At 37.9% G+C, this 14284-nt stretch overlaps 1 protein-coding gene across 2 annotated transcripts in view; it reads right to left on the reverse strand.

Annotated features, from left to right (window-relative positions):
- Positions 1–14284, reverse strand: part of TMEM26 (transmembrane protein 26) — a 64136-nt gene that overhangs the window by 18372 nt on the left and 31480 nt on the right. For both annotated transcript variants that reach the window (XM_070782151.1, XM_019954188.2), the window contains one exon: positions 7240–7460. In XM_070782151.1, the coding sequence (XP_070638252.1) occupies positions 7240–7460 (221 nt within the window). The remainder of the gene's footprint in view (positions 1–7239; positions 7461–14284) is intronic.

The raw sequence follows: 14284 nt of genomic DNA on the forward strand, positions 1-14284 counted from the left end.
AGAACAACTAGGCAGAAATTCAGTAAGGATATAGAAGACCTGAAGAAATGTATCAGCCAATTTGACATTACTTAAATTTATAAAACAATCAAGCAACGTGTTCTTTTCAAGCACATATGGAATATTCTCCAGGATAGACTGTATGTTAGGCCACAAGATAAGTCTCAATATCTTAAAAGAGTTAATTTTGTATATTCTCAGACTACAGCAGAATTAAGATAAAAAAAAATGCAGGAAGAAATTTGGGCAATCCCCATACGGAAATTAAATAGCTTTGCTTCTAAACAATTCAGAGGTCAAAGGAGAATTCACAGGAGAAATTGGAAAATAATTTGAATTGTATTAAACAAAAAAAGATAACATATCAAAGCTTATGAGATGCAGATAAACCAGGGCTTAGAGGGAAATTTATAACTTTGAATACCATACTAGAAAAGGGGAAAGAGTTCAAATCAATAAGCTTCCATCTTAAGAAACTAGAAAACAGAAGTGCAAATTAAATCCAAAGCAAACAGAAGGAAGGAAAAATTAAATATCAGAACACAAACCAATTAGATAGAAAACAGAATAATAATAGAAAAAAATCAGTGAAACCAAAAATTAGTTATTTTAAAAGACTGAGGAAACTGAGAAGTCTAAGGAAAAACGGAGAAGACACAAATGACCAACTCAGAACGAAAAGGGCAGGGTCATAATAAGTGACTCTACAGGAACTGACACAAGTATAAAGGAATAACAGAATGTTCAGCTTCATATGGAAAATAAACTTAGATAAAATGGAAGAAATCCTAAAATGTAAAATATAATAAAACTTGACCCAAGAGGAAACAGAATAACAGAGTAGACTTATAAGAAATAATGATCTTGAGTTGGTAATAAATATCATCCCACAAAGAAAAGCATAGGCTTAGACAGCTTCTTAAGTGAATTCTATAAAATATTTAAAGAAGAAATACCACCAGTCTTATACAGAGTCTTTCAGAAAATAAAGAGGGAATGATTCCTGAGATATTCACTGAGGGAATATTACCCTGATAGCAAAGCCAGGAAAAATGCCATTTGAAAATATTACTAAAAGACAGTGTGTTTTGTGAATATAGATGTAAAATGATTAACAAAGTGTTAGCAAACCAAATTCAACAGCATACAGAAAGGATTATACACCATAACCAAGTGATATTTATCCTAGGATTTACCATCTGAAAATTAGTTAATGCAATATACTATATTAATAGAATAAAGAACAGCCACTACATAACGATCATAAGAAAAACAGGAACATATTTGACAAAATTAAATGTCCATAGAAAGGAGAGAGAAAGAAAGAGAGAGAACGGAAGAAATAAAGAACTCTCAGTAACCTAGATAGGGATTTCCTCTAAATGATCAAGGGCATCTAATAAAAATATCTGTGCAAAACCTACAGCTAGCAACATCCTTAAGTGAAAGACAGAATGCTTATCCTTTGAGATTTAAAAGTTCACTCATATTTATTTATTTTGGCCATGCCTCATGGCATGTGGAATCTTAGTTCCCCAGCCAGGGATGAAACCTGCACCCCCTGCAGTGGAGGCATGGAGTCTTAAGAACTGGACCGCCAGGAAAGTCCCCACTCATACTTCTGTTCAACACTGTATGAGAAATTTTAGCTGGAGCAGTAAGGCAAGAAAAAGAAATAAAAGGCATATAGATTAGTAAGAATCAAAACTATCTTTGCTTTCAAATGATATTCTCCTGTATGTAAAAAGCCCTAAGGAGTCTACAAGACTAATAAACATGATCAATGGGTACAAGAGAAGTCAGCTGTATTTCTATGTAGTGGTAATAAAACCATGAAAATGATATTAAGAAAACATTTCTATCAAAAAGAAAAAATATTTAGGAATAAATTTAGGAAAAGTGCTGTAAGACCTATATGTTGAAAATTATGAAACATTTCTAAGAGAAATCAAGGAAAATCTGAATAAATGATGACATAGTTAACATTCATGGGTTGGAAGACTTAATATTATAAAGATGCTGCTTCTTCATAAACTGATAGTAGTCATGGTGTTAGTTGCTCTGTCAAGTCCAACTCTGTGACGCCTCAGACTGTAGCTTATCAGGCGCCTCTGTTCATGGAATTCTCCAGGCCAGAATACTGGTGTAGGTAGCCACTCTGTTCTCCAAGGGGTCTTCCCAATCCAGGGATTGAACCTGGGTCTCTTGTATTGCAGGCAGATTCTTTACTGTTGGAGCTACCAGGGAAGCCTGAGGCTTAGATTTAATACAATCCTTATGAAAACTACAGCAGGATTTTTTGGTTTTTTTTTTTAGAATTTGACAAGCTAATAATAAAACGTATATGAAATTGCAAAGCATCTAGAAAAATCAGAACAATTTTTTTAAAGAATAATGCTAGAGAACTTAAGAATATCTAGTTTCAAAACTGATCATAAAATGTCAGTAATCACGGTAATGTGGTACTGGCATAAGGACAGACACACAGAGCAGATAGACACACAATAGAAAGTCCTGGAAAACTCCTTACATATGTGGTCAATTGATTTTTGACAAGGAGTGCCAAGTCATTTTAATAGGGAAGGGATAATGTTTTCAACAAATGGTGCCGAGACAGTTGGCCCAAGCTGGGACAAAAATTAGAGCTGGGACAATGCCAAAACATAAAATGAAATAAGATAAAATATGAACTTAGACTCTTACCTCAAGGTACACAAAAATTAAGTCAAAATATTAGAGAAAAATATTTCTAATTTTTGGTGAGGAAAATTTTTTTTCCTTTTTATTAAAAAAAAGTTTTTTATTATTATTATTATTTTTTTTTTACTTTACACCAAAGCCCTACATAGAAGAAAAAATGATAAATAGGATTTTATCAAAATTTAAAAAAAAAAAAACTGTTCTTCAAATGAAATCATTAAAAAATAAAAGATTATATACTGGGAAAAATATTTACATTTATGTATCTAATAACAGACTTGTAACCAGAATATATAGACAACTTAATAAAAATTTAATCCAGTGAAACATGGGCAAAAATTTGAACAGATACTTCACCAAGGAAGATATATAAAAAGCTAATCAGCACGTGAAAGATATCCACTTCATTAATCATTAAGAAAATGCAAATTAAAAACACAATACAATACTACTATGAGCCCACTAGAATGGTTATAATCATTAACACTGAAAAAAATGTGTTGGTGAAGACGTTGAGAAAATGGAACTCTCACACCTTGCTAGTGGTGTGTTTTTACATAGGTATAGCCCCTTTGGGGGGCACCCCTGGTGGCTCAGTGGAAAAGAATCCATCTGCCAATGCAGGAGATATGAGTCCGATCCCTGGATTGGGAAGATCCCCTAGAGAAGGAAATGGCAACTCATTCCAGATTTCTTGTCTGGGAAATCCCATGGACAGAGGATCCTGGTGGGCTAGTTCCAGGGGATCGCAAAGAGCTGGACACGACTTAGCAACTAAACAGCAACAACAGCAATAACAAATAGCCATTTTGCAAACAGTTTGGCAGTTTCTTAAAAAGTTAAACATGTACTTAACATAAAATTGAGTCATTCTACTCCCACGTATCTATACAAGAGAAATGAAAACAGATGCATACAAAGGCTTGTAACTGAATGTTCCTAGCAATATCATTTTCAATAGCAAGAAAACTGACTACAGAATGGATACATAAAATGTGGTATATGCATAGGATACTAGTCAGCTATTAAAACAGAGCTAGACAACCCATACAGTGAACCATGGGAATGAACCACTGAAACATTATGCTATGTGAAAAAGCCAGACACAAAGACCATACACTTTATGATCCCATTTACATGAAATTTCTAGAAAAGGAATTTCTATCTATAGTGATATAAAGCATATCAGTGGTTGCCTAGAGTTGACAGTGGGAGTGAGAATTGACCACAAACAGACACAAGGAATATGGATTCTGGTGATAGTTACACAAGTCTATAAATTTCAAAATATCACTGAACCATAGAATTACAATAGATGCATTTGTGTTGTATCAAGTGGAGTTGTTATGAAAAACTTGCAATATCTCATGAGTCCATGCAAATTCATAAGAATCAGAAAGATGAACTTTGTGTAGGTATGTGGAAGGGAACTGATTTAGGTTAAAAAAAACAAACAAACTGGATTTGAAGTATTACCCAGGATGCAGGAAAGAGAGATAGACATCGCTGTGATGTAACATCATCGCAGGTTTTCTCATAAACCTGTCAGCTCAAATTACAGAATAAAATAAAAAAGAAAAGAAACTGTTGTAATAATAAGTGATGCTAAGTAGGTTATAATGAAGTAACCCTCTTTTCTATATTACATGGGAACATCCTTTACATGTATATTAAATTTATGCTTTATGATTGTCTTTTTGAGGCCAAAAGGGAAAGCTATGCTGAGAGAGTTTAAGTCTTTCCTTTGAAAACATGGCAATCTGCAGTGTTTATGCTTACAGTATGGAACCTGAGATGAAGTCAGAACGTGGGAGGTGGGCCTTAGGTGGAAATAAAAACTCTCAGTTCTTTCTAAGCCTTGATTTTGGAGGCCTTAGGTTGTGATGGAGATATGCAGGAGTGCAGTGGAAACCACAGACGGTCTCTGACACAATGCAATTACATTAAAAATAAAATGATTTCATTTGAGATCATGAAACCCAAAAAGAAATTGAAAAATAATAACCCAAGCAGAGTTGATTCAGTTCTATTCTCAGGACTGGTATACGTTTAGAATGAGTAAAAAGATTTATAAAACACTCAGATGAATGTGCAGGGGGGAGAAGAAAATGCTGGATTGAAATTACCTGGGTGAGGACAGGACTGTGTATCCTTTCGCTCATCACTTGCTCCCTATTAGCTCCCCACTCTCCAGTAGCACTCTTTTGGCCCGCACTACATAATCAGTCAAGAGTTGGTGAATGAATGATCTCTCATGACTTTCAGAATGTTTTTTAAATTGCCTTGGATGATTGACATTTTAGTCATTAACTTACTTAATATTCAACATCTATTGGCAAACTGATCTATAAAATGCCTCTTGCCATCACTTGTGGATGGGCCTAAAACATTGAGCATTAAGATAGCCATAAAACCATAAAGATGTGAGAAAGATCAGATGAGTCCCTCAGAACGTATTCCTCCCTGAAGCCCTACCCCCGCCTTCTACCTTATATCCCTTGGATCTCACTAGATATTTGGCCATTTATGTGTTTATTTCTATATAGGTATAGGGGTGTGTGTGTGTGTGTGTGTGTGTGTGTGTGTGTGTGCGCGTGTGCGCATGCTCAGTCGTGTTTGACTCTTTGCAACCTCATGGACTGTAGCCCGCCAGGTTCCTCTGCCCATGGGATTTTCCAGGCAGGAATACTGGAGTGGGTTGCCCCTTCTTCCTGCAGGGGATCTTCCCAACCCAGAGATCGAACCTGTGTCTCTTGCATCTCCTGCACTGGCAGGTGGATTCTTTCCCATTGTGCCACCTGGGAAGCCCCATAGGTATAATCAGCTGTGTGGTGCCTGTAGTTATTTGTTTTTATATGCTTGGTCATGATTTTTAAATGTTTTTCTTGTAACCTCACTGTAGTATAAGTATTCTAATGTATCTGAAAATATGTTACACAATGTAAAGCACTGGCCACATGTAAGGTATTAAAGCCACAAAGCTAAAATCAACATTCTGGGGACTTCTCTGGTGGTCCAGTGGGTAAGACACCTTGCTCACAATGCAGGGGGCCTGCTTCAATCACTAGTCAGGGAACTAGATCCCATATGCTGCAACTAACACCCTGCACAGCAAATTAAGTAAATATTCTTTAAAAAATAAAGTTGGCATTGTGAGGACAATGGATCAACTTAGACTAGATTCTTTTTAAAATTCTATATCTACTTAAGATATGAGAAAGCAGTATAAATGGAACAGGAAATGATCGTATAAAGGTAACCTATGATAATGATACACTTTGTACTATAATTGGGATATTAAGTTTACTCAGTAGGTTAGTGTATTTTGCTCAGCTTTATGTTTCGTTATTTGAGAAACATAGCATAAAGTAAACGGTAGCATTAAAAGCCAGACTCATTGCAATTTATTTTTATAGCATACTGCATAACAACCTGAGCTGAAAGTACATTCAGGCACTGAGACTTAAATCCCTAAAGGTAAGTAGTTCCATAAACAGATGTGATCATGGATTCTGGGTTTATTTGCTTGTGGCAAAAATAAAAGTACCAACTCAATAAGTTTTAATTTATAGGCATCTACACCAGATAGCCTTTGGGCACTTCGAACAAAACTGATTAAAAATAAAATTTAGGAAAATAAAACCTAATCTGCCCCATTCTCCATTCACACCAGGGAATATAAATTCCTCAGTCAGCTAGGGGAGAGAGTCCTCCATGCCTCCTCGAAGTACTTTCCTGGAATAGCAGCTCTGCTCTGCAAGAGACACTTAAGATTGCCTGCATTCCTGGACACTTGAGAATGTGAAAGAGGAGCCAGGGACAGTTTTCAGGTAACCATGGCTTCACCTAACCTGTGGTCATGCAAATAGGCAAAGCGTCTCTGTTCTTACCCATGGAAAATATTGTCTGCCTTTTTTCTGTAGCAACAATGTCCTTTACAGATTCAGTCAGACATGACTGAGTGACTAACACACACACACACACAACTTTCTTTACATATTCATATACAAGTACTATATATATATACATAGCACATATATATGGCACATACATACACATATATATATGTATATGTATATGCATGTGTGCATGCTGGATCCCTTCAGTCATGTACAACTCTTTACAACCCGATGGACTAGAGCCTGCCATGCTCCTCTGTCCATGGGATTCTCCAGGCAAGAAGAATGGAGTGGATTGCTGTGTCCTTCTCCAGGGGATCTTCCCCACCAAAGGATCGAACAGACATCTGTTATGTCTCCTGCATTGGTAGGTGGCTTCTTTACCACTGGAGCCATATAGGAAACCCAGATATGTGCATACATGTATATGTGTGTGTGTGTGTGTGTGTGTGTGTGTGTGCACGTTGGGGTACTGGTACCTAATATATACCTGAACAGCAACAAATTCTATTATTCTACCACTGGACATATGATATACGGAAAAAGCTTTATTAATGCAAAATATAAATAATAGAACAAAAAAGCAGGTGTGTGGGCCTGACCTTGAAAAGTAGGTCTTTTCATCGCAGGGCCTACTTACCTCACATTTTCTTCTTCCAGGGTCTCACTTGTGAATTCCAATATGTCAGCAGCTGTCCCCACAAACATAAGGAGAAGTTGAGAGAGTTGATCCCGAGTGATCCCACTTCCAATGGGGAGAAGCCATCTTCCAATTATTAGCATCAGAAGGAATGTCTGATGGAGTCCCAAAGTCCAGACTTTCTCACATACTGTAGATAAGTTATTTACAAAAACTTTGGCCTGTTTAACAGAAATGTTATACAGACAGAGGAATTATGAACTAGAACCTTATAAAGGCCTTTTTCACCATGGTTTTCAATGAAGAGTCAGCTTTTGTGGAAGAGCATTTCCAGAAAATGATTCTTCATTTATTAAAGAAAGTCCAACTCTTTTTAGCTGAATAATCTTATAAAAAAGAAAAAATGCTAATGTCTCTTTAAAATGGGGCAGCCTTATAACTGAAAGTAATTTAAATGTTTTACTTAGTAGTGAGGTTGTACTTATATTTTAAATGCTAATTTTGCAACTTTTCACAGACAGTTTCTCATATTATTTCATTAGTCTCTGTAATAAGTATAACACATAGCAACATTTTTTAAATTCCATATTAAAAATTTTAAATTCCTATATTTTTATAGATTTCAAATTTGAATTTACTAATCTGGTAATATTTTCAGCATGGTAAAGATCTTCTCCTTTGATTTTTATTGCTTTAAAATACTATCAAAGGAGAAAACATATATAATGTTTATTACCTAAAAGAAACAGAATAATTATAAGGTTATTTTTATTCTGAACATTTATTATTAAAAAATCTATAAGCAAGCAACCAAATTTCTTCTGCCCTTATTCTTGGACTCTGGAGAAAATTTCCATCCCATTAATGTATTCCAAATACTATCTCTTGCCCACTTAACATCTAGTGTTCAATATCTTATTGGCCTTATAGGTTATGATCTTCTAAAGACTACAGGGGTGTAGATCTCCAGTGGATGGACAGTGATTCCAACTGATTTATACAAGTGACTTAACTATATTTCTACAAATTTATTTACCCCTCTTTATCACATGCTGAGGTCAATGTAAAGGTGATGGGAGAGAAAGATACATCAGTATGCTAACCTGATTGAAACCATGCACGAAGATCAATAACCTTTCCTTTGCACATTGCATTATATGTCTTCTACGACTCTTCCCATTGGCTGTTGTTAGTCACTAAGTCATGTCTGACGCTCTTGCGACTCCATGGGCTCTAGTCCTCCAGCCTCCTTGATCCATGGGATTTTCCAGGCAAGAATACCGGAGTGGGTTACCATTTTCTCCTCCAGGGCATCTTCCCCACCCAGAGATCAAACCCATGGCTCCTGCACTGGCAGGAGGACTCTTGACCACTGCGCCACCAGGGAAACACTGATGAGTCTTTCCAAACATCTTATTTGATTCTTACAGGATGTGTGTTGTAGTAGTTGCTGTTGAGTTGCTAAATCATGTCTGACTCTTACAACCCCATGGAATGTAGACCACCAGGTTCGTCTGTCCATGGGATTTCCGAAGCAAGAACACTGGAGTGGGTTGCCATTTCCTTCTCCAGGGGATCTTCCTGACCCAGGGATTGAAACTGTGTCTCCTGCTTGGCACTCCTCTCTACCACTGAGCCACCTAGGATATAGGAATGTATGCTAGCAGGGTAAATATGAATGTTTTCAATTACCAAATGATAAACTGAGAGACAGTGAGGTTGATTTGTTCAAAGTGACATGAGTAAGCTGTGACTGAAGGTTGAATTAGAACCCAAAACTAGTTCTGTTAAGCTCAATAGAATCAATAGCCTATCTTACTATTGAAAACATGGTTCAGTGAAAGGGGCCTTAGTCTTGAGAGTCTCATGGGCCATAGTTAGTTTGCCAAATATCAAACATGGGAAGAAAAAAGAACAGATTCTATTTTGGCTGAAAACCTTCCCTATTGTTAATATAAGCACCTAAAAATATAAAGGGCAGAGGACATCAAGAAGGCAGAGGAGTAAGTGGACAGTACATCTTTCTCCACGGCTACATCAGGAATACACTTTCAGACACAGAAGTGCATGCAGAACACCAGCTGAGAGCGGACAGGAGTATGTGACCAGTGGAAAAGAATATACAGAACCACGCAAAACTCAGTAGGATGAAGGAACTAGGGGGAGAAACAGGAGTGTTAATAGGACAGGACCTGCCCTCAGCGGGTTGGGGAACTGAAGCAGGGGTCATCCAATCCCCACATTGGGGCAATCGTCTGAGACAGAAGAGAAACATTTAAGGCTGAGAGTGAAATAGCTGATCTGTGGCAGCCTAAATGGAAAGAGAATCAGACAGTCCTTGTTGCAGCCTACATACCCCAGACAGGAATGCTGGTCCCTCCAAATGTGCAGCAGCTGGGAGCTGGAGTTTAGGGACTGTGGAGCAATCCCAGGACAAGGACTGCTGTTGACTGAGAAAGATGGAGTGAGGGGATGTGAGGTAGGAGATTGTGATGGGAAATGCCGGTAGAGGAAAGCCAGGCAGCCATGTAAGCAAGGGGATGCTGCCGAGTCATGCATGGTGGGTGGAGCCATCATCGTAGCCTCTCTCTCCCCACAAGCCAGCATCCGCAGCTGAACAATAGAGATGCTGGCCCATTCTAAAGCCTAATGCACTGAACTACAGAGTAGGACCTCACTGAGGGTGCTCCTTTAAATGACTGATGCACCAGTCTACAGAGTAGGACTCCAGCCAGGGGGCCCCCCTCTATGTGCCTGATGCACTGAACTACAGAATAGGACCCCAGGCAAGGGAGCTTTCTAAGTACCTCAACAAGTGGAGCTACAGAGAAAGACTGGCCAATGAGGCCTGATCGCCATCTACAAGAGGCTTGAAAAAGACTCTGATAGGGCCATAACTCCTGTGGCTGAGGCAGTCCGTGTTCCTGCACGCTTGGCACTGCCAGGGTCCCCACAAGACAAGCAGTGGTGCCACCTTCATGCTCAACTCTCACTGGGGCAGAGCTGCCACAGGCAAAAAAAGTCTTGTGTCTATGCACACAGGTTCACTTTAGTTGTGTCCGACTCTTGGCAACCCTGTAGACTGTGGCCTGCCAGGCTTCTTTGTCAGAGAGGGGGGCTCTCCAGGCAAGAATACTGGAGCATATTGGCCAATACTGGTTGCCATACTCTTCTAGAGTACTGTATTTCCTGCTGCCATAGCCACCAACTCCCCTGAGTACCTGGTGCTGCCAGAACCCCTCTAACTCAAGCAGCTGCCACCTCCACACCTGGCCCTCAAAGGGGCAAACCTGGGTCCTCCAGGGCAGCCTCAGGAGCAAACCCCAGTGGATGGCCCACATGTAGAGTTGGAAATAAAACCACAATCGAAACCCAGGGGCAGTGTGGCTAAGGAAGAAGACCCAAAAACCTTCCCACCAGCTGTACAAGTTGCAGATTAAATCCATGATCAACTAGGTAGACTGTATGTCTATGGAATATATAAAAGGCCATTGAGAGCTCCCACAAAAGAAAACGCACTAGTTCTGATAGCTGTGGACATTGGAGACAAGAACCCACTGGAATAGGATCAGATTAGAATCTGAGCTGCCCCCACAGCAGGTCCAGAGATCAGCAAGCACAGTGTTGGAGGGCATCCTAGGGAGGTAAGGTGGACTGTGTCTCCCAGCGAGGGAAAGGACTCTGACTGCAGTGACTCAGGAAAAACATTTATTATTCTTATTTTTTGACTTGTTCTGTAGATTCTTTTAGATTTTTCCCCCTTTTCCCCCCTCTGTTGTAGTTGTCAATATTATTGGCACTATGAAATCCAATTAGGCTTTAGAGCTTTTCTTTTTTTTTTCCTCAGTCACATTTTTTATTGTTGTTATAAACTTCTGCCTCTCTGTAGGGCTTTTGCAGTTTTGTGGAGTTTTCCTTTTTTATTTTTCGTTTCTCTTTTTTTTAATTTTAATTTTTAGTTTTTTAAACTTATTGTTATTTCTACATTTATTCTTTTGTTGGCTTTTCCTACTGTTCTTTTCCCCTTGCAGTTAATCTTTAACAAATATAAATCTTCCTTATCTACCTCTGTCTAACTTTGCATATATATTCTTTTATTCTTTTCTTTCTCTCCTTTCCTCTCAACATATTTGTTAGTTTTATTTTCATTGCTTTATTGCACAGTTTGCATCTTGCTTTAGTTTTGTTTTCCTGTTTGTGCTTTAGTTAGTTTTGTTCTGGTAGATATAATTTTTGGTTTCCTTAGTTTGCCAGGTCAATCTATTGTACTTTATTTTTGCTGGGCTGTTTTGATTTTGCTTATGGGTATATATGTATATATGTATATTCAGTCACACCTTTTATTGTTGTTATAAACCTCTCCCTCTACATGGAGCTTTTGCAGTTTTGAGGCATTTCCTTTTATTTTCTCTATTTTCTCTCTTCTTTTTTTCCTTTTCTCTTTTTTATAATTGCAATTTTTAATTTTTTTAAACTAAATTTTTTCTATATATTCCTTTGTTTGCCTTTCCTACTATTCTCTTCCCCTTGCAGTTAATCTTTAATGTATATAAATCTTCTGCACCTACGTCTATTTAAATTTGCATATCTATTCTTTCTTTTTTTTCTTTCATTCCTTTCCTCTCAACATATTTGTTAGTTTTGCTTTCATTGCTTTATTCCCCACTTGGTACCTTGCTTTGGTTTTGCTTTCCAGTTTGTGCTTTAGTTAGTTTTTTTCTTAAGTAGTAAATATAATTTTTGATTTTCTTTGTTTGTTGGGTCACTCTACTGTAGTTTATTTTTGTTGGACTGTTTTGACTTTTCTCATGGGTGTATATGTATATTCCATTATTTTAACTATTATTTGCCTGATTTTGTAACTACCATTTGTCTGGGGTTCATCTCTGGTTTCTCATCTTTGGATATTTGTTTTAATCTTACTTAATGCCATAACAAACCACTTGTGGAGTCTTCATTCCTGACCAGAGATCAAGCTCTGAGCCTTTGGAGTGGGAGAACTGACTCCAAGACCATAGACTACCAGACAACTAACCTTAGGGAGTATCAGATAGTGAGAACTCACACAAATGAAACCACTTGAATACCAGACCCAGCATCACCCAACCACCAGTAGCACCCTGTGCAGAATGCCTCATCTAAACAATGAAAAAACCAAAAATACAAACCCAATCATCAGCAGACAGGAGTACCACCTCACTCAGCCTTGCCCATCAGAGAAAAACAAACAAAAACTCAACACAAATCTCACCCTATATGAAGCTTACACAAACCACTGGACCAATGTTAGGAGAGCAGAAACCAAAAGGAAGATAGAATCCAACTTTCTTCAAGGAAGGAATTCAACTTTCCTGGAAGCCTGGGAAAAGGAGACCTCAAACACAATAAGTTAAAATAATAAATAATGAGAAGGCAGAGAAATACTACACAAATGAAGGAAAAAGTCCAATAAATGTCCAAATACAAAGTCCAAATAAATGAAGAGGAAACAGGAAAACTACCTTTAAAAGAATTCAGAATAATGCAAATAAAGATGATCAAGAATAATGAAAATAAAGATGATCAAAACCCTTAAAACAAAATGGAGAAAATGGAAGTACCAATTAACAAAGACCTAGAAGAATTAAAGAAAAAACATAAGAGACAAACAACACAATAACTGAAATTAAAAATACTCTAGAAGGAATCACTAGCAGAATATCTGAAACAGAAGCTGGAAGATAAAATGGTGGAAATAACGTATGAAATGCAGAACAAAGTAAAAGGAATGGAAAGAACTGAGGATAGTCTCAGACCTCTGGGACAATACCAAACACACCAACATTCGAATTATAGGGTTCCCAGAAGAAGAACTCTTGCCTGGAAAATCCCATGGACGGAGAAGCCTGGTAGACTGCAGTCCATGGGGTCGCTGAGGGTCGGACACGACTGAGCGACTTCACTTTCACTTTTCACTTTCCTGCATTGGAGAAGGAAATGGCAACCCACTCCAGCGTTCTTGCCTGGAGAATCCCAGGGATGGGGGAGCCTGGTGGGCTGCCGTCTATGGGGTTGCACAGAGTCAGACACGACTGAAGTGACTTAGCAGCAGCAGCAGAAGAAGAGAAAAAGAAAGGGTTTGAGAAATTTTTTGAAGAGATTATAGTTGAAATTTTCCCCAACATGGAAAAGGAAATAGCCAAGAGGCACAAAGAGTCCCATACAGGATAAACCCAAGGAGAAACACGCCAAGACACATACTAATCAAACTAACAAAGACTAAACACAAAGAAAGTATATTAAAAACAGCAAGGGAGAAGCAACCAGTAACATACAAGGGAAACCCCATATGCTTAACAGCTAATCTTTCAGCAGACTCTGCAAGCCAGAAGGGAATGGCAGGATATGTTTAAAGCACTGAAAGGGAAAAATCTCCAACCAAGATAACTACCCAGCAAGGATCTCATTCAAAATTGATGGAGAAATAAAAAGCTTTTCAGATAAGCAAAAGTTAAGAGAATTCAGTACCAGGAAACCAGCTTTACAACAAATGTTAAATGGAATTATATAGTCAAGAAATACAAAAGAAAAAAGATCTACAAAATCAACCCCAAAGAATTAAGAAAATGGCGATAGGAACATATATATCAATAACTACTTTAAATATAAATGGATTAAATGCTCCAAGCAAAAGACACAGACTGGCTGAATGGATACAAAAACAAGACCCATATATATTCTGTCTACAAGAAACCCACATCAGACCTAAAGACACATATAGACTGAAAGTGAGAGGATGGAAAAATATATTCCATGCAAACGGGAGGCAAAGGAAAGCTGGAGTAGCAATCCTCATATCAGACAAAATAGACCTTAAAATAAAGATTACAAGCTACAAGGAAGGACACTACATAGTGATCAAAGGATCAATCCAAGAGGAAGACAGAACATTTGTAAATATCTATACACTCAACATAGGAGCACCTTAATACATAAGACAAACACTAACAGACATAAAAGGAGAAATTGACAGTAACACAATAATAGTAGGAGATTTTAACATCCC

Source organism: Bos indicus, chromosome 28 (assembly GCF_029378745.1).
Source record: "Bos indicus isolate NIAB-ARS_2022 breed Sahiwal x Tharparkar chromosome 28, NIAB-ARS_B.indTharparkar_mat_pri_1.0, whole genome shotgun sequence".
Classification (NCBI taxonomy): Eukaryota; Metazoa; Chordata; class Mammalia; order Artiodactyla; family Bovidae; genus Bos; species Bos indicus.